The sequence below is a fragment of the Balaenoptera physalus genome (genome assembly GCF_965194825.1).
Source record: "Balaenoptera physalus genome assembly, chromosome: X".
Lineage (NCBI taxonomy): Eukaryota > Metazoa > Chordata > Mammalia > Artiodactyla > Balaenopteridae > Balaenoptera > Balaenoptera physalus.
The window spans coordinates 131211842-131233760 of NC_138903.1; the positions used below are offsets into that span (position 1 = coordinate 131211842).

At 52.8% G+C, this 21919-nt stretch overlaps 1 protein-coding gene across 3 annotated transcripts; it reads left to right on the plus strand.

The window, feature by feature from the left end:
* The first annotated feature begins 6866 nt into the window (after positions 1-6866).
* PRRG3 (proline rich and Gla domain 3) lies at positions 6867-17521 on the plus strand. 3 transcript variants are annotated; one of them, XM_082446140.1, is made up of 4 exons: positions 6867-6978; positions 10229-10266; positions 11361-11521; positions 11915-17521. In XM_082446140.1, exons 2-4 carry the CDS (start codon positions 10260-10262, stop codon positions 12440-12442), a joined length of 696 nt encoding a protein of 231 aa, XP_082302266.1. In that variant the 5' UTR covers positions 6867-6978; positions 10229-10259; the 3' UTR covers positions 12443-17521. The 3 variants fall into 3 exon arrangements, with proteins under 3 accessions (XP_082302266.1, XP_082302265.1, XP_082302264.1); XM_082446139.1 differs by lacking the exon at positions 6867-6978 and adding an exon at positions 7240-7511; XM_082446138.1 differs by lacking the exon at positions 6867-6978 and adding an exon at positions 7679-7786.
* The last annotated feature ends 4398 nt before the right edge of the window (positions 17522-21919 follow it).

The window sequence follows — 21919 nt, forward strand, 5'->3', positions numbered from 1 at the left end:
GGCAGGGGATTCTCAGATTTCCAGGCTGGATGAAAGAAATCAACCCAGAAGCATCCACTGTGCCAGACCATTTGCCCAAGACTAGTGTAATTTTGTAGTTAGCGTTGATTGAGACCCCTTGAACCAGGTGCTGTGCTAAAGTCTTGGCTTGCCTTGTCTCGTTCAGTCTCCACACGGATCTTTGAAACTGAGATCTATTATTATTCTCATTTTTCATATGAGAAACCTGAGGCCTGGAGAGGTAAAGTCACTTGCCCAAGGCACCCAGTTAGCAAATAGAAAGGCTGACTTTGAACCTAGATGGTCTGACTCCAGAGCTTGTGCTCCTAGCCAGAAATGGTGGAACACATGGGGATGCAGGAAGCGTAGAGATGTGTTGTGTGATCAAGGATGGGGTTGTGAGAAGATGCAAGATGAAGTGAGGGGCAGGAAGGCGTATTGAGGGGGATGTAAGTGGTGGAGAATAGGAGCTAGAGTAGGAGCTGGGAGAGGAGGAAGGGACAGACAACAGATGGAGTCCAGTCTGAGTGGGAGGATGGGTAGTATTGGAGTGGGGCTCAGGAATAGATCATGAACCAGCTGACGGTTGAGGAATAGATGAGGGATGTCATCGGGGGCTGTTCTGAGGTCAAGGCCAGGAAGAAGGTGAAGGTCAGTGCTGAGGTTGGAGTGGGGAGACTCTGGGGGAGTGATTGACGCTCTCTATTGCCACCATGAACTGGCCTGGGGTGAGAACCCCACCAGGCTGGGCTTAGAATCAGTATGAGGTAACAGTCGGTGTTCCTGTCCCCCTTCCCAGCTTTGCACCTCTACCAACTGCCTTGTTAGGTCTTCTCCATGTTTGCTAGTTTATTGTCTCTCTCCTCCAACCAGAAAGGAAGCAGGGCAGAAACTTGGTCCATTTGAGTCATCTTTATGTCACCAGCAGGAGGCAGAGTGCCTGGAACATAACAGGTACTCAATAAATGCTCAGGGGCAAGGCTCAGGGAAGGGATGATGGATTAGCACAGGGGGTGTGGCTCTCGCTAGGGTGTAGGCTCAGGAGAGGTGACCTCCAGGACAAGTGAGTTTGAAGGAGGGGTGAGGTTCTGGGAAGAGGTGAAGCTCACAATGAGGTGCCCCTCCGGTTCGCAAAGAGTCCAAGGAATGGAGTGAGGGGTCGGGGAGGAGGTAAGGCTTCAAAGGGTCTGGTACAAGAGCTGCTTAAATATGTGCCTTCTCGGTGACTTCAACATCCACGTAGATGATTCAACTCCTTGGTCTCTCAGTCCATTGACCTATTCTCCACCAATGCTCTTTCCCTTCTCCCTACCCACCGCAGCCACTTACTCCTCTGGTCATATCCTAATACCTTGCCTTATCTGTCACCACCACCCCTCCATAATCACCATTACATCCTGCTTTCCAAAAGCCAGCTCATTCCTTTTAGTACTACAAGAACTCCAACAATCCTCCAACTCCAACCACCCCCAGGACCCTTCAACCAGTCCCACTGTTTTTTGCTTTTTTTCACTGTCTTTCACCAGACCTTGACTCTATCCTTCCCTTCCCTCCTTACACAGCCCCAAATCCACGATCAATCATCATCATTTCTCTCTAGAATCCACATGAAACTCCTATGTCCCACTGCCATTTCTTTGTACTCAACTAGCAAAACTCAGCCCTGATAAAATCCAACTTTCCACCTACTCTGGGTCTGCAGCCGTGAGGTTGAACGTGGCTGGAGAAAACCATGCAGACATGCTGAGTAATTTCACTTTAAATTAATGGCCGTTAAACCTCAAGTGAGCCCTTAGCGCAGCCCAGCAATCACGTTATATTTCCATAGAACATCCAGCCTCTCTGTCTCCCAGAAGACCATTTCAAGCCTCCTCTCCTCAAACTGCTGACACCCCTCTCCCACCCTCACTCCCAGCTGGTAGCCTGGCTTCCTGTTTCACTGAGAAAATAGGAGCCATCAGAAGAGAGCTGCTCCAAGCTCCACCATCACCTCTCCCACCTACCTGCATCTGGGCATCTCTCTCCTGCATCATCAATTTTTCCCTCTCTACTGGTTCGTTAGCACACACACGTTACTACGGCGTAGTCTCTCCCATATTAAAAAAAAAACACTTTCATCTTGTCCCCACGTATCCCTACAACCACCACTCTCCCACTTCTCTGCTCTCCATTACAGCACAACTCTTCAAGAGAACTGCCAGTCGCTACTCACTGGCATTTCTCTTTTCCCACTATGGCTTGAAAACATTCTCATCTGCCTTTGTGCCCCCATGTCTCCCTGGAAATTGCTCTTAAACATCACCAATAACCTCCATATTGCTAAATACAATTCTTTGTCCTCCTCTTACTTGTCCAGACAATAGGACTTGAGGAATTGATGACTCTCTCCTTCTTGATACACCTTCTTCAGTTGGCTCCACATTCTTCTGGTTTGCCCCTACCTCACTGATCACTCTTTCCCGGTCTCATTTGCTGGTTCCTTCTCAGCTACCACCCCTCTAAATGTTGGCCTGCCCAGGGTTTGGTTCTTGGGTTGCTTTTCTTTTTCTACACTCACTCGCTTGTTGATCTCATCCAGTCTCATGACTTTTAATACGGATTAGACTCTAATTATTCTCCTATTATATCTCCAGCCCTGACCTTGCCCTTGAACTCCAGAGTCCTCTGTCCAACCTACTCCACTGCTGTCTTCCTTAATTCAGTCCATGTACCTCCATCCTTCTCGTTCCTCTGACCAAAGTCCTGAGAGCTGTCCTTGACTCCTGTCTTTCTGTCATAGCCCAATACCAATCTGTCGTCAAATTCTAGTGACTCTACCATCAAAATTGACCCAGAATCTGCCTCTCACCACCTCCACTGCATCACCATTGTCTCTCACCTGGATTATTTCAATAGTCCCTAAATAGTCTCCCTGCTTCCGTACTTGTCTGTTCACCTCACTCGAACAGTCGAAGTCATTACAAAGGCTTTTAAGGCCCTGCATGATAGTTCACCACCCCCATCGTGGCCTCTCTGGCTTCATCCCCTACCATCTTCCTCTCTCACTTGCCCCACTTCAGCACATTGGCCTCTTGGTTGACACTAGGACATGCAAAAGCCGTGGCATCAGGGCGGAGAGTGTTTACATGCAGTGGGCAGGGAAGACCTCACAGAGAAGATGGCATTTGAGCCAAGACCCTTCTCTATTTCATTTTTATCATCACCCAACATCCTGTATCTTTGACTTCTTTGCTTTTTTGTCTAACCTCCATGAGGGTAGGAATTGTTTGTTTTGTCGGCTTCTGTAATCCCAGGTCCTAGAACAGTACCTGGCACATAGTAGCACTGTGTAAATGCCTGATGTCTTAGTGTGCTGTGGCTGCCACAACAGAGTCCCACAGGCTGGGTGGCTTATAGAAGAGACATTTATTTTCTCACAGATCTGAAGGCCGGAAGTCTGAGATCCAGGTGTCATCAGGGTTGGTTTACTCAGAGGCCTCACTTCTTGGCTTGTCGATGGCTGCCTTCTCCCTGTGTCCTCACATGGTCTCCCTCTGTGTATGTCTGTGTCCTAATCATCTCTTCTTATAAGGACACCAGTCAGATTGGAGTAGGACCCACACTAATGACATCACTTTACCTTAATTACCTCCGTAAGGTTCCTGTCTCCAAATATGGTCACATTCTGAGGGGATTAGGACTTCAACATATGAATTTGGGGGGATGCAGTTCAGTCCAGAATACTTGCTTGATTTGTTGATCAGTGTACAGAGATGGATTGAGACTCTTCTGGAGTAAGGACAAGTGTTTAGACTCAGGAATGGGGCAAAGGTCAGTGAGGACATAAGTGGATGGGGGTCAACAGGGCTTATAGGAGGGTTCAGTCCTGGGCTGGATAACGGTGGGGTAGAGAGTGAGGTGCCAGGATTGAATGAGGCTGGAAGAGGGTACTTCTCTCAGTCAAAGGGAGAGGCCATGTGGAGGAAGTTGATGGAGTCAGTGCACTTGAGGGGTGAGGAAAGGAGAGACTGGCCAATGTTGGCAGAAAGGAGGAGGGGAGGAGTCAAAGAGTGGTGGGGTGGTTGAGACCCTGGGATGGGACCATCAAGGATGCTGGGAATGTCCTCGATGGGCAGAGTCAACTGTATACTTTGAGGGGCCCAGTGAAAAATGAAAATGCAGGTCTCTTGCTCAAAAAAGTATTAATAATTTCAAGATGGTGACAGCAGAGCCTTGAACCAAGCATAGGGAACCCTTCTAGGCATCGAACCGTGTCCAACTCCATATGTCCAACAGCCATGAAGCTGGTCCTGCCAGATGGGATCTGGATCGAAAATGGAGACAGGTTAGAAGTTCGGATCAGGTTGGGGTGGAAGGTCTATCCTCTTGCATTGTATTGGGAATTTTCGTTGAAATATGATCTGCCTTTTGCCATCTTTTTGTCTTATTAGCAACTGTACCGTACACTTTTTTTTGGAGCTAGGTCTTCCCACGATGTGCTCTACACATGTGAATTTGATGTGTGCCAAGGTGTGTTTGTTGAGATCACCAACGTAGTGAGTAAAGAGAGGCTGCACGTTGGATGTAATGAAGATGGAGGAGAGGGAGCGAAGGTTCACAGGAAGACCAGAACATCTCTCTAGGATCCAGATTATGAAGATCTGAACTGTGCAAGTAGCCTGGGGGAGATTATAAAGGAATTGTGATTTGATTGGAAAAAGAAAACGCCTCGAAGCGCACCAAACTGCCCAGTGCCTGGCCAAGGTAGAGAAACCAGTGGCCAAGCCCTTCCCATCCTGGTGCAGAGGGGGCTGTTCAGACCACAATCTAAAAGCAGAGGCGGAGTGGGGGGGGAAGCTTGCAGCCTTCCCCAGCCAGTCCTTGGGAGTGCCTGTAGCCATCTTGAGGGGTGGCAGAAAGCCCTCTAAGGGAGCCAAAATCTCGAGGAATCGAAGACTCAGGCTCCCCACAGGGAGGATGCAGGGGCCAGAGCTGCTGGTGGTGTTGGGGACAATATCTTGGTGGTAAGTTGAAGGCTGACCCCCACTCCAGCTTCTCACAGCAGCCCAGCCTCTCCTGCCTCCGCTCTGCAAGCATCTACTAAGCCTGCTGTGGATGAGGCTCTCTGTTGGGTGCTAGGGACACTCGAAGAGGCAAGGTCCCTGGCCTCGAGGTAGAAGAGGCAAGTGTGCAACACAAGTGAGCAACCAAATGAACACAACGCAGCTGGATGCAGGCAAAACCCAGCATGCGTCACACTCATACTTAAGCACCAGGAACACTTGACATGACTATCCCATTTGCCCTCTTCCTCACCGTTTGAGGCAGGTACTATTATCATCACTCCTATTTGACAGATGAGGAAACTGAGATGCAGACAGGTTAAGTCACTTGCTGAGTATCAGAGAGCTGATCTGGGGTACCGCCAAGAGTCGAAGCAGGCGGTGTGCTGCAGAGGCACTGCTCTTGTTCCTTCCTGCCCTTGGCATCCACAGAAGCCTGCACGTTTACAGTCTCTGCAGACAGAGAGCTGAGAATAGAACATTCAACACAGGTGGGGGTGGAGAATCCCACAAGACCTCAAGAGTAGAGATGTCATCTGAGCTATTTGGGAAGAATGAATACAAATGCACAGAGGCTGACAGTGGGAGGAAAGGCATCTTGGGCAGAGAGGGAAGTAGAATTAGACTGGCTTTGCTGGAGCCAGAAGCTTAGCTGGGGATGCCAGAAGGCGGTGGAAACCATGGACCCTCACCTCACCCTGAAAGCTACATAAAGTCATCTGTGAACACAGTGGTTGTTAAGATCAGGATGGGACATGGTGGTGGACTAGGAGACCCAGGAAGTCAGTTCCTGAAGAGCCTCAGACCATTTCCCCCACCAATCAGGGCCCAGGATCTCGCCCTCTGATCTGAGGGTGCTTTGAAAAGATACATAGCCCTTTGGGCCCCAAAGGAGCTCCATTCTCAATCCTAGGTGAACTTGATTTTTTCTGTGGAAGCCCACCCCACAGGCCAGGGGGCCGGCCCTGCTGCCTTCTTCATTGGGGAGGGTTCAGATGGTCTGTGCTGGGCAAAGAAGGCTCCTGCCGCCTTGGAAGAGCAAGCAAGCCAGGGGAGGACTCTGCGAACAGGAGGCAGGGATGGAGAGGAAAGCACCACTGGGAGTGGGGAAAGGGGAGGAAGATGGGGAGCTGGGCCCTGGCCAAGGCTGCTTTCTGCCACCCCGGAGCTGAACTGGAAGCCGCTGGGGTGATGGAAGCTTTCCCTCCCTATTTTCACCAAACCGAGGGTGGTGGGCAAGTTGGTATTTCTCTGCCTGGGATGGGGGGCAGAGGTAGTTCAGGTGACGCCTTCCAGGCTCATTCTGCCCCAAAACACCAAATTGGGGGGAGGGGCGCGTCAACTCCCGTGCTGGGCTGGGCTCCAGAAGCGCAGAACAAAAAGAGCCCCGAAAACCCAGCAGGCCGCACAGGGCCCCTCGTGGGAGGCTTTGGCAGACCCAGACCCTGAGCTCCCCTGGAACCGTCCTGCCCTCTCTTAGCAGCCCCCTCTTCCCGCGGTCCTCCCAGGACTAGTGTGATCCCTCTGCTACCAGCGTCTAGTCCTGTCATGCTGAACCTCCCACAGCGCGGCCTCCTGAGGGCCCCACCCCCACCCAGCGCTCCCCTTGCAGGCCCAGAAGATTCCATCCTCTCCCATTTCTGCGCGTCAAGAGTTTCCCAAGCCCATTTCTTCCACTACTTCGCTGCAGCCCCGCGAGGGCGGCAGGATGCTCCCCATTTCCCAGATTTGACCAGAGAGAAGACTGCCGTCCTGGGGCAGGGTCGGGGGGAGGTAAGTGACGAAGCCAAGGTCACCCAGTCATTGGCTGAACGCGGCCTCGACCCGGCCCTTCTTCTGCAGGCCCGCTGGCACCCTGACGAGGAAGGCCCGGGCTGCGGGCCCCCGCCCCTCTTTTCTCGGCTGGTAGTCGGGGGCGGGCCCGCCGGAATGACAGGTGAGCCGGGGTGGGGGACAGTTGGGGGGTTGGGCTGCGCGGGGACGCCTGGCGCGCGGGCTTTGGGTGCGGCTGCCCGAGCCCGCTGCGGCGCCGGGCTTCCGAGGGCCCGCGCCCGGGGGCACGACGGGGGCCGCGCCTTCGGCCGAGGGTCCCGGGATCGCCCCGGGCCCGCCGGCCAGGCCCCGCCCCCCGGCGGCAAGGGCGGGGGCAGGGGCGGCGCCGGCGGAGTGGGGCGCGGGCGCGCGGTGCTTGGTGCGCGCCACCGCCCCTCCGGCCCAGCTCGCCGGCCCGCCCTCCCTACCCCCTCGGCCCGCTCTCGTCGCCCCCCACTCCTTCTCCTCTCCTCGGCCCGGCGGCCCGGCGCGCGGTGCGGCGCGACGATCGCGGCCTGGCGACCGGGGCGCGGTGGTCGTGGCGCTCGAGGGTGGCGCGCAAGGCGCGGGGCGCGAGGCCAGACCTGGTGCGGCGGGGTTTGGGGGGCGGGCAGCGGCGGAGCCCCCAGAGGAGAGCAGGGCCAGGGGGGTACTGAGGTAATGGGTAGGGCCTGGGCGTCCGGCTGCGAGGGGCGGGAGCTCCAGGCGCACTTCGGCCCCGGCCGGGCCGAGCCACGGGGCGCCCGGGGCGGTGGGAGGGCAGCGGGGCGGGGAGGGAGGGTGGGAGGAGAAGGCTGGGCCGGGCCGGGCCGGGGGGCTTGGCCGACGGGGAGCAGGTGGGCGGGGACAGGGGCCCTGCTGGAAGAGGCGCAGCAGCGAGGTGGCGGGCTGCGTGCGCAAACAGGGCTGCCGCCTCCTGGGCCCGGAGAACGGTGAGGCCGCTGGGGTTGGGCGCCCCAGCCCCGAGGGCCCGGTGCCGCGTCCAGGGCCACTGAGTTGGGCGCTGGGCCCTGTTGGGGGAGGATCTGGAGGCCCGGCCGGGCCAGGGCGTTGGGGGTTCACCAGCAGACCCAGTTGCTGGGCCAGAAGCAGGAGTTCTTGGGCAGGGCTCTGGTGGCGGGCACTGGTGGTGGGCACTGGTGGCGGGCGACGGTGGGCGAGGACGGGCACTTTCAGGGCTGGCATGAGTGGAAGGGGGACGAGGACGGCCCAGAGTTTGAGTTGGAGCGTAATTTGGGAGTTCCGTGTCATCGGGTGGGTTGATGAGTCATGAGATTTGGAGATCACAGAAGCCTTTCCTAGTGATCAGTTCTGAGTGAGGGAAATGCAAAGGGCTGGGATTTGGAGAAACGTTTTTGAGGCCACGTCTTGGGACACTAGATGCTCAGATGGCTGCCAGTCCCCATGCGAGGGACTTCGGGAGTGATGTCCCAGAGTGCTGGGACGGGGCAGCTGCAGCCTGGCGGGGGTGGGGGGGCGGTTAAGGAAGGTCTTTGTGGTGGCCAGTCCCTGCCTTCCTTCCTTTCCAGGCCGTCAGGATTCAGCTGTGTTCCTGTGGGGAGTGGGTTAAAATTTCCTTCGGCCTCCACTCAGCCTTACAGTATCCACCAGGGGCAGGAGGGACATATACATGCGTGACTGCAGCAGTATTCTCTGTCGTGGAGCCCTCGCGCTTCCTCACTGTTGCCATAGTAACGGCCTATTGATGGTGTATTTATAGGGGAAGAAGCAGGCGCTAAATTTTGGGGAAGGAGGGGGAGAAGGCCTCAGGGCAGCAGCAGTAGTGAGGGTGGCCACAGAATTGTTAATGGAGTGGGCCATGCCTGGGAGCCGTTTGGAGGAGCTCCTGGCATGTCTGAAGCTTAAAAATGAACTAATGACTTACGCAGGTGTCAGGATAACACAGTCTGGCCTGTGATACGTGTGGGTGTGCATGCACCACGGTCGGGTGTGTTTGGGATAAGACATAAGATATGGAAGCTGTTACGTAATTTCTCCACAGACAAATTTTAAATGCAGTTCTCATTGATAAGCAATGAAACATGTATTTTTCTGTCGTCACTTATTATTAAAGCCTTTGCTCATTGTTTTCAAACCCTGACACAACAGCTCCATTTTTCTTCAATCAAAAACCTTGCTGTTAGGCATGCCACACCCACACCTTAGACACGTGACTGGCACTGGCCTTAGGGGAACCTCAGAGATCCACAACAGAAGCAGGATTTTGAGAAAATATTACACCTTCTCTCTTGTAAACAAACACTTGGGGTCAACTTTTCTCACAATGGCAGGCCCATCTGTTGACAAATTCCCATGCTGATAGTTTTGGGTGGGATTGTTGTAGGGTGCAAAAGAGAAAGGCGCCCTTAACACAGTGTTTCCATAGACGGATGTTACATTTGCTATTTTTCCTTGAGTTTTAATTTTATTTATGATTAATATTCTACCTGTTTGCCAAAAGGATTAGAGGGTATATTTTAAATATACATAAGATTGAAAACATAAGTAGAAAAGTGGGTACCATGTCACAGGGGAGAACGCATAAGTGTTTAACAGCTGGGCTTCCAGGGCGCCCGTCCTTCACGGTTAATGTTAATACTGAACTTCCTGGCAGCCTAGGCAAAAAGGGTTACACCGTTCCTGTGTCTTACATCCAGTTAGTCATAAAACCAGAGCTTCTGCTTGGGAGGGGAGCAGTGGGGTGATTGCTCCCAGATGTGGACGGCTTGGCCAGTGCTCTGGAATATGTGCATGAGTGGGAGTGTACGTTGCGGGGGAGGGCAGTGTGCTGCAGCCATGGTTTACATACTGGCCGGATAATTCCTGAGCTTTCAGATGATAGTTCCCATTAGAGGCAACAGTCTTGTCTAGCTAGCGGCTCAGTTTTGAGCACGTCAGTTAATGTCTAGGTCCTCTGCTGCCGTGTTATTTAATGCAAAGGGAAGAGAGATTAGTCTGTTTCAGGAGATCCTTGCCACCCTGTCTGTGGAAGACGAACACAGCAGGTCATCTGGGCTTGGCCCATGACTTTGGAGATGGCTGTTGTTGCCCCTTGTCTCTGAGGTCTTTTCCAGCTCAAAAGTGCAGAGATTCATCGAGGAGAGTGAGGAAGGCGGAACCTCAGCCTGTAGGAGTTTTTCTTTTTTGAAAGAAAACACTCAACCCTTAGGTCTAGACTCTCTGAGTGTACTCTTGGGAAAGGATGAGAGCGGCAGGGCTGTAAGTGGCTGCGCAGAGGATGATGTGCCCCATGGGGTGCTGCTTTGCCCTTTGACCCGGCCAGTGTGGGTGGGAGTCACATCCCAGGACCAAGAGGGTGCCCTGTAGGTTTTGGGCTGTGATTTCACCATGACTCTGCTTTTCTCCTTTGTCAGGGAAGTGAGACACTGGATCTGAGGGAGCGCCATGGCAGGTGAGTTTTTCCGGGCCCAGGCTGAGGGGGAGAAGAGCCATGCCTAGGGGCTCATGGGAAAGGGGCAAGTCCAACTATCAAGTCCTTTCCAGCTTTCCTCTCCCTGGGGGTTTTCCTGTGGCCCCTGTCCAATTGGCTGGCTCACATCTTTACCCTCTCAACTCTTTGGCTCCCTTCTGGAGCACGTGCTCCCGTGGAGATGCGCAGCTCCCCAGGCCACTCTGAGAGAAACTAATGTGGCCGGCCATGGGGCCTGGGGAGGGGTGCCTGCCTGGGCACCAAGAGGGGCTGCTTGACATGAGGACTAGGAAGTCCCACCTCGAGGGGAATACCAGGAGCAGATGTCACCTCTTCTTTCATCTTCTAAAGTCTCAGCTCAGGCTTATGGGGGTGCCAATCGGCTCAGCTGGAGCTGGGGTTCCCCTTGAGAATAAGTAGATACGGCTCCCACTCCATGACATTTTTGATGGATGCATCTGTGCCCAGTCTCCAAAAGCCTAGATTCTCCATCTAGACCCCGCTACCCCTCTTCCCAGAGGCATTCTCCGGTTCACGTGCATCCAGTCTCCCGATCTACCGCAGCCTGGGTTTGTACCAGACTGTCTGGGGCAAGACTATCGATGCCAGGCCACCTGACGGCACAGGTGTCCATTCAGGTGGAGGGACACCACCCTGGCAGCGTCTTCTGGGGCTCTTTAGTGTTGGTTACAGCGTCAACCTCAAAGGGAAATACATTCTTATGATAAGGGCCCTGATTTTCTCTTTTTGAGGTGAGGCAGAAGATACTGCATACTTTTTCACTAAAACACTCAAAATCTGTCATGTCCATGGTTCCCACGCCACACGCACTTCACTCTCAGAGAGCCCCATTTTCCTCCAGAGTCTCGTCGGGTCCATGGCATTCTAGGCAGACACACCGTGGCACCACAGAAAGTCAGCCCTTCCGTCCCTTCTACGTGTCTGGGGTGGTGTCCTGCCTGCTGGCTCTGTCTTGCTTCCCTCCATAGTTGCGCCTCTGTGCCTGGGCGGGGTCTGGTCGGCAGGAGCCTCTGGGCCCCTCCCCATTCCAGACCTCGGTGTGACTCTCTCCTCAGTGTTTCTGGAGGCCAAGAATGCCCATTCGGTCCTGAAACGGTTCCCTCGTGCCAATGAATTCCTGGAGGAGCTGCGCCAGGGGACCATCGAGCGGGAGTGCATGGAGGAGATCTGCAGCTACGAGGAGGTCAAGGAGGTGTTTGAGGACAAGGAGAAAACGGCATGTACCGCCCCGGGGCTGGGTGCTGGGAGCACAGCTGGCCTCGGGAATAAGCAGAGTGGGCCCTGGGGACCTCAGACGAATTGGAAGCAATGAAGGGAAGCCAGCCGAGTCCAGGCCAGGGCCACTGGGACCGCAGAAGAACAGATCACCTGTCCTTAGAGTCCCATCTGCCTGACTCTGGGGGCCTCCTGACTTGTGAGTGTTGTCCTTTGTCCTCGGGGCATTCCACGGCCTCTTCGATGGCGCTCAGAGGCTAGTCAGACAGGGCAGGGCGGGGGCAGCCGCAGACCCCGCTGAACGTAAAACCAGACCTGCTGAAGGGCTCTGAGCTCCATCTGGGATACGAGAGCTTCCGTGTAAGTGTCAGCCGCCTTCCTCCTCCTTTTGCAGATGGAGTTCTGGAAAGGGTACCCGAATGCAGTCTATTCAGTCCGAGACCCTGCACAGAGCTCAGACGCCATGTACGTGGTGGTGCCCCTTCTGGGGGTGGCGTTGCTGATTGTCATCGCCTTGTTCATCATCTGGAGGTGCCAGCTGCAGAAGGCTACCCGTCATCACCCCTCATATGCTCAGAACCGGTACTTAGCGAGTCGCGCGGGGCACAGCCTGCCCCGGGTCATGGTCTACCGGGGCACTGTGCACAGCCAGGGGGAGACCTCTGGGCACCGGGAGACAGGGAGCCCCCCGCAGGTGGTGCTGGGGCCTAGTCGCGGGGGTAGAACCACGGTCCGCCTCGAGAGCGCCCTCTACCTTCCTGAGCTGTCTCTCTCCAGGCTGTCCAGTGCCACCCCTCCGCCGTCCTACGAGGAGGTGACAGGTCCCCAGGAGAGCAGCGGTGAGGAGGCGAGCGTCTCTTACAGCGACCCGCCCCCGAAGTATGAGGAGATAGTGGCCGCCAACCCCGACTCAGACAAGTAGCAGGACTCGGGTCCTGTCCAGTGTGAAAGCCTCGTTCAGGGGCCTCCTGTTTTCTTTTTAACTTTTTTAAGACTGTGCCACCACAAAACAGCCTTAGCCTCCTTGTTGCCAAATAATTTCCTATCCGTGGATTTGTAGGAAGTCGGTTGTCAGAGACAGGTGGAGGGGGTAGGGATCACGCATGCATCAACACCTCTGGGGAGAGCCACAGGCCAGAGAGCCTAGCTCTTCCGGAAGCCCTCACGCCCCTGCCATCCTGTCTTCCTGTCAGGGACTGGCTTCTCTTATGCCAGAGGAATCACCCCATTGAATTGATTGTGGCCAGAATGTCCATAGGCTCGGGCCCGGGGGCCACGCAGCTGGCCGAAGACCGGTTTGTCTGAAGCCTCGCCACAGAGATGAGGGAGAGAAGCCAGCCCTTCAGCACCCTTTTCCCTCACTAGCCCTGTGCTTTCTGTCCTTGCTCACGTTTGACAAGGACAAGGACAGAACAGAAACGAAAAGAGTAATAACACAACGAACACAATAAAACAGAACGATATCACCTGGGCCACTCATAGGGGTTCAAGGGAAATCAGTCACGCAGGTCATCTGTGACACTCCCCTCTCCCGACACTCACCCCACACTCCCGACCAGGTTCAAGGGAATGTCTGGAGTCACCTGGAAGGAGGACCGGGGTGTGTGAAGGATGAGGGGCGGGGCCTGGCCGACAGAGCTACCTCCTTCAGACTGGGGACGTTGCCATCTGGAGGGTAGCTCTGATCCTACTGTGCTTGGCCTCCCCCAGACCCTGGCTCTCCAGGCACGTGTACCTTTAGCTGTGCTAAAGCCGCTACCCATTGGCACGAGCCCTATCATAGCCTCGGGAAAACGGACGCTGCTGACCCTGCCTGTGGAGCCCATGGCCTTTGAACGGGCGGGGTCCGGGCTGGGGCAGAGAGCTGAAGTTTTCTGCTTGTGAGGTTGGCCTGTAGGATGAGTAAACCCACGAACTGGGCTTCCTCAGCACTGTGCTCTCTGGCTGTGAACTTTTAGGCTACTGCCCTTTTCGTGAGTAGGTGTGTTGAGATGAACTTGAATTTCAGATGGCTGATTTCTTCTTAATGATGGTGCCCACCAGGGGAGAAGATCCAAAAGTGTCCCTTTTTAGAAATTTCTCTGTGGGGGAGATGGGGAAGCTCATGACCTGGGGTTGACGGCCCATCAGTGATTTGCTCTGTCATTAGCAGATGCTGGTCCACTGTTAGTAACCCCTTTCTGTGGCCCAGGAGCTGCCCACCTCTCCATTTCAGTGAGGCTTCGGGCTGCAGCGGGGCAGAGGTGACCCGCCCTTTAAATGTCAGTGACCGCGCAAAAGACACTGTCAATACTGCCTCCCCACCCCTCCATCTTCATCCTCCTGGCCTCAGCACCAAACCGTTTTTCCTCTGTGGTGCTTTAAAAAATGTAGCAAATTTTTGTGGGGCCCCAAAGAGTGCACAGCCAGGGTCTATTGGCAACCACAGCAGTTTAAAACCCACTGAGAAGACAAGCTTCTCTCTGTCTAAACAGCTCTCCAAGGCAGGCCTCAGGCCTCGTTCTTTGAATGCGGCCCTGCCTAGAGGCCACAGATGACTTCTGGAGGCCCCTCCAGTCCTGGGCACTCACCCAGGAACATGCTTCAAACGAGGAGGCTTTGTGTTCTTACCCCAGCGAGGCCACCAGCTTGGACAGCACAACCCTGTGGCCGGGGTTTTCCATCCTTACCCCTACCTCACAGGCCTCCTGGAGGCTGACTGAGCTAACGCCTGTGCAGTGCTTGAGACACCGGGAAGCCAGTGCAGTTTGCCCTTAGGAAGATTCTTCTAGAAATATGTAGGTTATAAGGGACCAGTTTTAGCGGAGGCCTTTGTAGGACTCTGAAGTCGAGTCTCAACCTGGGGAGTCAGTCTCCCGCGAGTTGGACCGTTCCGCACCCCTGCTCCCCTTCCCCGAGAGCTCCCTGATGCCAGAGGTGCTGACCAGGTGGCATTCCACCTTTCCTTCCTTCCTCTTTTCCTCCCTCTGGGCCTCCAGCACCGCACTCCTGCCCTTTTTCACAAAAGCATTTTGGGCCTAGAAAGCCCCTGCTTTGTCCACGAGGGATGCTGGGGTCCATCCTATTCAGCCATGTTGGAGGACCCGGGGCAGCCTGAGGCTCCGGGGCCGGTCCCTGCCATCCCAGCCTTTCCTCGGGGGCCGTGCCTGCGTGTGACCCTGGAGCACGGGAGAGAGCCAGCCGTGGGCCCCACTCACCAGAGCCAGAGGGAGGTTGCCCGGGACTGCCTGCTCCCTTTGGCCCCCGTCGAGCCCCTCTCTGCTCAGCTGCTTGCTGTTTGCAGCCGGCTGGAGGTGGGAGCGGGTGGGATGCAGGAGCCCGGCCCGTTGGAGGGCGGCCTGCATCCTGCAGGCGCCGAGCTCTCCGGTTCAGGTGCTTCGCAGCGTTCTTCCACGTGGGGTTGCCACCGTGGTCTCTGGGACGTTTTTCGCAGTATATCATAGAAAAAAAGATTGTACAGTACACCATGGTCATAACTCCTCGTGGTGCACATTTGGCTTTTACGAATGCCCTGTACATATCTTTTCAAACTCTGTCTTTGTATGGATGTTGATTTGATACAGCGCTTAATCTGCAGTAGCCACATTTTCATTGTTTTTGGACTTGTGTGTGTGTGTGTGTGTGTGTGTATACACGTGTGCACGTTGCCTTTTCTCACATGCTTATCTGAAACAATAGCCGGCATGTGGCTATATTTGTACCAGGAGGGTTCCGGTCTGAAGGGAGGAATGTCACCTCCCAGGGCTAGGCAGCCTGAGGACAGGACCGTGAGTCAGGAAAGCCGAGATTAGCTGTTGGAGCGAGCCCGCCAGAGTTGCTGCCTTCCGCCCTCCTTCACAAAAGGTTTTGGATGAAGATGAAGCAGCTCCATCCTGTGGGCCTCCCCACTGTGGGACCCCCCCCCCTCACATGCCCTTTTGGAGCAGTGCCCCCAGCCTTGGCTCCTGTTCCGTGGGTATCAGCAGCTGAAGGAAATCTGAGCACTCCTGGGCCTTTTTGGGTTTTATTTTTATTTTTGGTGGAAAGATGTGTGACTGTTGACTTTGGGAATGGCAGGGCTGGTTATTTAGATAATTTTCACTTAAAAAAAAAATAGAAAAGGCTTTGACAAATTCCTTGGAATGTGACTGTCACATGTTTTCAACCAAAATCTTTCAAAGACTTTTTCAAACAAGCATCACAATCTTGCCCCTCCCCTGCTACTCCCCATCACTTGGGGGTTTATAAAACGAAAGCACAACAGGAAGTGGAGTGCGCAGGTACCCAGCGTGTGCAGCTCTGCACAGCTGTGACGCGCCCTGGCTGACGGACACACAACACTGCGCCGTCTGACCCGGAGGCCAGGGCCCTCCTCTTCTACTTGCGAATCCCACTGCCACTAGTGTGAATTCCTTAGGGTGCTTCGGAAAATAAGAATCTGCCCAATTTGTTGGACTTTGTGTTTTCGGTAGCTTGAAGATGATGGATCCGGGTCAGGAAAGCATCTTTTTGCTAAGGAGTTGGAGCCAGATGGTTCTTCTCTGGCTGGGGGTTGATCTTTTCACAACCAAATGGCATCCCACAAGAAGAACTAAAAACAACGCTGCCTCTAGATTGTTCCTTTGTCCGAGAGAGAGAGAGAGAGAGAGAGAGAGAGAGAGAGAGAGAGAGAGAGATTATTAAGAGAAACTCTCTTACCTACACTCTCTGTTTCTAGGAGTGTGCGTGTGTGTGCTACGTGTCATGTGTGTGCCCTCACGTTCAAGGCCGAGATGGAGAGCTGGGCAGACAAGCTGCTGTCTAGGCTGCTTTTCAGCTTGACAAGAACGCAGTTCCATGTCAGGATTGCACTGATTCAGAAACAAGCACACCCTCCCCACCGAACGCTACTCATGCTAATCAGTATAATTAGCTAATTTAAAAGTACTTTAATCAGACTGCCTGCAACTATGGTAAAAGCCCATTAATTCGAAGCCCACTAATTCAAAACTTAGAGAAAATCACAACTTAAGATAATTCACGGTATCTGCGATTCTCACTCCGTAGAAATATTCAAGGTATTCTTCCCTTCAGTTAGTGTTCAGGGGCATATGTGTAAGAGGGATCTAGTTTAATATGAGTACCTTTTTCAAATAAAAGGCTCAAGATCTTATGGATCCCTTCACCGTGCCTTCGGCAGCTCTCATTTTTCGGGCTCTTCGTGTACAGGATGATCTCTGGTTCTCTCTCTACTGTGGGAATGTTGGGTATGGCAGCTTTTCATTCTCCTCCTTTATTTGCTCTCTGAATAAAATAGTTTGTGAACTAAACTGCAATTTAAAGTAATATAACTGTATATCTTGCTAAATCGTCTGTAAAGCAGATGTTTCGCTATCAGACCGGCCGCTCCCATCATTCGCCCCCAAATATTCAAACGCATCGAGCTTTTCCTTTCACAGGCTGTGGGCGGTGAGTCTTTCTGGAGCAAGAATTTTCCTGACAAAGATATCCTAACAGCGCAGCACACCCCCTCGGGCTCAGTGCCTCAACAGTTGTCCCACTGTACTGAGCTATGTGACCGTTGCCCGGTGCCTGCCCTTCGCCCGCCCCCAGCCCAAGTATTAACACAGATATTCGAGATTGGGACAAATCCCACAGCTGCTTATGCCTCCCAATCTGTCTCCCCTTACGGATGCCACTTTCCCAGGCCTGAACACACCTGCTCTTTCACTCTGTGGTTGTGAATTTGTGACAGTGGAAACCCTGATATGTGCAACTGAGCTTATAGACAAGATTACTGTGAAATGGATTAATTTTGGTACCACTTTAAACTGTGCTCGTAATTCATGTGTTGACCCATGTCAGCTGGGAAATCTGTACATTCAGTAATATGTCAGGATTTCACTGGAGCCTGGGGGCAACAAACAAACGTACTTCTGATTTCTTTCTCTCTCTCTCTCTTTTTGTAATTGTTGGGTTTAGCTGTTAAGTTTGTCTCTTTCTGTACCAGGAGATAATGAATAATAATAAAGAGCAAATGGTATTCATTTGTGTTCTGTCCTCACCCGTCTTGGATCCCTGCTGACTCTCAAACTTCCATGGGGCATGGATGGTTGTGGGCCAAACTTGTTTTTCCAAAAGTCAGGCTGTAGATAAGGAAACAGCCCAAACCAGTTTAGAAGCAGGAAGCAGAGATGTCCTGGGTCCTAAAGTTTGCCCCATACGTGTAAGATGATCTGCTGACCCATCCCGCTGAGATGAGGTTAGTAGGGTCTGTCACAAATCATGTTAACAAGTTCCCTGTCACCTGATCCCTGGTTACTAATAGAGGTGTCCTTTACTAGAAAAGATGTCCTGCTTGGTTTCAGCTCTGGGGAAGGGGTGGGAGGGAGAAATTTCTCTGTGCCCTACATAGGTGGGACATAATACTCAGGTTTTGCCCTGACTCGGCTTCCTGGATTCTGAGGATGGCAGGAGTCCAAGACTGTCCAGAGGGCAATGATGCCTTAGCCTCCCCTCAGAGGAAGTGTGGTCTTAGCCCCGAGCACTCCCAGCTGTTGGTGTGGAGTGAGGTATGGCCATGGGAAGTTGCTGGTGAAAGTTGTGCCCATCCCCAGTAATGAAAGTAATCCACCCTTTAATAGGAAAAGTCATGGCAGTGATGAGACGATGGCAGTGAAATTCAGGGCCTCTTTCAAGGATTGAATGTGGAGGCTCAATGCCAAGAATGACAGCCAGAGGCCTTAGGTTCCATTCTTATCCCAAGCTGGCTTATTGAGTGATGCCAAGCTTCTGGAGATGCCGGCAAGTCAAATGAAGACTCTTCAAGCAGACTCCAGCACACAGATGGGATCATGTTATGAACATAGGTTTTGAACTTCAGGCTCTTTTTGTTAGAAACTAGCACTCTAGGCAGCCACTTAGGGTCCCAGCCTAGTCCGTGCAAGGAAGCTAATACATGAGGTCTTGGGAAGGTGGGACCCCTCTTTTCACCCTTTCCCCAGACCCCATCCTGTACCACGGCCACACCCTTACAGCAGCTGGCTTGAGATCTCACAGAATGAAGGGACTGAAGGACAGTGGAGAGGAGCCACGAGCTGTGCTTGGAAATGATCAAAGCCAGCATTTATCGAGCACTTAGTGTACGCCAGGCCCTGTAGATGCATTAACTGAGATGATCCTCCCAATAAACCCGTGACATCTGAGGGAAGCAAGGCCCGAAAGGCATGCCATTTGACCAAGGCCTCCCAGGGAAGAAGTGCCGGCCTTATCATGTGAACCCCAGTCTGTCCAGATTGTCCCACCGCAGGCCACTCACATGGCATTGCTGGTCTCCTTTGGAGATCACTTTGCTTTTGTTTTCTTGTTGACTGTTCATCCTCCCAGCACACCCCCTGCCGCTTCCTGCCCAACTGTTAATTCCACAAGGGCAGGGACCATGTATAACTTTTTTTTTTCTCACCACTTCTTCCCCAGAACTCAGCACAGTGCCTGGCTCACACTCAGTGTTCAATTAAATAAAATGTGTTGACTGATTTTATTCTCCAGTCATAACCCAAGCTCCTTGTATTAGTTTGCTCGGGGTGCCATAACAAAGGCCTGCAGACTGGATGGCTTAAATGACAGAAATGTATTGTTTCCCATTTCTAGAGGCTGGAAGTCTGAGATCAAGGTGTCGGCAGGGTTGGTTTCTCCTGAGGCCTCTCTCCTTGGCTTGTAGACAGCCGTCTTCACCCTGTGTCTTCATGTGGTCTTCCCTGTGTACATGTCTCTATCTTAATCTCCTCTTCTTATAAGGACACCACTCATATTGGATCAGGGACCACCGTATTGACCTCATTTAACCTTAATTACCTCTTTAAAGATCCTACCTCTCAATATAATTGCGTTCTGAGGTACTGGAGGTCAGTACTTCAACGTATGAACTTGTGGAGGGGGGGACACAGTTCAGCCCATACCACTCTATTCATGGCAGGGGGAGTCTTTGTTGCCCCTTCTCCCAACCCTGAGCACATCATACACACTCTGGAAAAGCTTGTGGGTGGACATCATGACTTCTCTGAGATGCCGACAAAGACAGGGGCACCTTGCCATTCTCAAACCGTGCGCCAGAGCAGATTCTTACTTGCCACAGATGGATGGGCCTGGGACAGCTGCTGAAGGTCCCCACAGGGCAGGTGGGGTTGGGAGAGGCGAAGTGGGCTTCAGAATGGTTTTCCCAGGGTCCCTCTGTGGAGAGTGATGGGAGAACCCAAAGCCTGAAGAACAGACAAAATATTTGTGCCCTCTCAAATTTTTTTAATAGACAAAACATGTTGTTTTCATGAATCACAAGCCTAGCAGTTCCAGTAACAGTGGCTTTCAACAATTTTTCTGAAGCACTCAAACTGTGTGATGGATTCAGTTTCACCGGGCTTTATGTGCTATAAAAATAGAGGCTATAGAGGCTGGGTAACATTCATATCAGGCTGGTTACACTTAATCACAGAAGCACAGTGGGTGGGCTGGTTGATGCCAGCATCCCAGAGTCCTGGGGCTGACCGGGCATAGAGAGAGGGGTGCTGGCAGAGCACTGTGTCCCCCAACCTGGGGGTGTCCCTGCTTCCACCCAGGCCATGGGGCTCCGGAAGGGCCCTACCTGTTTGGAGCTCTGGGCCTAGCTTGGTCGGGGAGGCATGAGACAAGCCATAGCCACAGAGCATGTGGAACTTTCTGCTAGGTTGGAGCGGGGGGCTGCCAGAGAAAGCCTTCCTGAAGAAGCCATAGCCAATCTAAAGCTTGAAGGATGAGTAGAAATCAGTCAGGCAAAAAGAATAGAAGACAATTAAACCAGGCAGAGGGAGAACATGTGAAGAGGCCTGGAGGCCAGCAAGGCCATCATGTTTTTAAGGCAACAGAAGAAGCCAGGGTAGCAGAAGGGGAAAGACTTGTGCAAGATGAGACTGGAAAAGGTAGAGGGAAGTCAGTCCATGTAGGGCTCCCTAGGCCACACTCAGTATTGTAGTCTTTATTGGTAGTGGGAGCAAGAGGCCATGACCACGCCTATTATACTGGCAACAATCTCTCTGCCTGCTGTATGGAGAACGGGCTCAACAGGATCAAAGAGATAAGGTAGGAGGCTATGGCAGTCATCCAGGCAAGAGATGGTGATGGGATTGGCCAGGTTGGTGAGAGAGGAGACAGACAGAAGTAAACCACGGAGAAGATGTTTCCTCAAACACCGAATTACATGTTTAAGAGGTTGTATGAGGGTTCTCCAGACACAGAACCCATATAAGATATATTGATAGATATCGAGATATAAATCTATATCTCTATAGATATCTATCTCTATATAGATATAGAGATAGAGATAGAAAGAGATTGATGTATTGTAAGGAATCGCCTCAGGCAATTGCAATTATGGAGCCTGGCTGGAGTCCCAGGAAAGCCAGTGGCGTGAGTTCCAGTTCAAAGGCAGGGGAAGATCAATGTACCAGCTGAAGTAGTCAGAGACAGGGGCAGAGGAAGCAAATTTCCCCTTCTTCTGCCTTTTGGTTCTATTCATAGCCCTTAATGGATTGTATGATGCCCACTTACGTTGGGGAAGGCCATGTGCATTACTCAGGTCACCAATTCAGATGTCGATATCACCCGGAGCACCAGCACAGACACATCCAGAAATCATGTTTAGCTAAATATCGGGGCACCCTGTAGCCCAGTCAAGTTGACACAAAAAATTAACCATCACAGAAGGAACAGAACCATGCATAGTCACTGACTGGGTTGGGAGGGGGTTGGGAGGAGTCCCACATGACTCTCAGCTCTGGGGGCTCAGACAGTGGGTTAGATGGTGGGACCATTCTCCACGAAGGTAGGATAGGTTCACTTCCACTGGAGGAAGAGTAGGCTGCGGGGAGGGCGTTGAGTGTGTGGTGTGGAGTGTGTCTGAGGGGAACTAAGAGGGAGGACTAGGCTGAAGCAGCAGGTAGCAGAGTCATTTGTGTTACCACGAAGATGCTAAATGAAGTCTGGGTACGGGCCCAACGGGCCACGAGAGACGTCAGACAGGCAGGGGGAAACCACTGGAGTATAGAGTCCTGGAAAGCGGGGGAGGAGAGGGTTTCTAGCAGAAGAGACAGGACAATGATACGAAATGCATCCAGGAAATCAAGTAAGATGAGTGAGGTGGGTCCATTGGATCGGGATGCCAGGAGGTCATTGGTGACCTTGGCCTGGGGCACTTTCAGTTGAGTAGTAAGCCAGACTCGAGTGAGGAGAGGAATATCTGGGAGGTAAAAGAGTGGAGACAGAGTCTGTGGTGGGGGCAACACTTTCCAGGAGTTGAGAAAGGACAGTAGCATGAGTGAGACCAAACACCATGGGAGGACAGTTGGGGTTTTTTATGTTTGTTTGTTAGTTTACCATTCAGGTCATTTTTATTCAACAATTGATGAGTTCC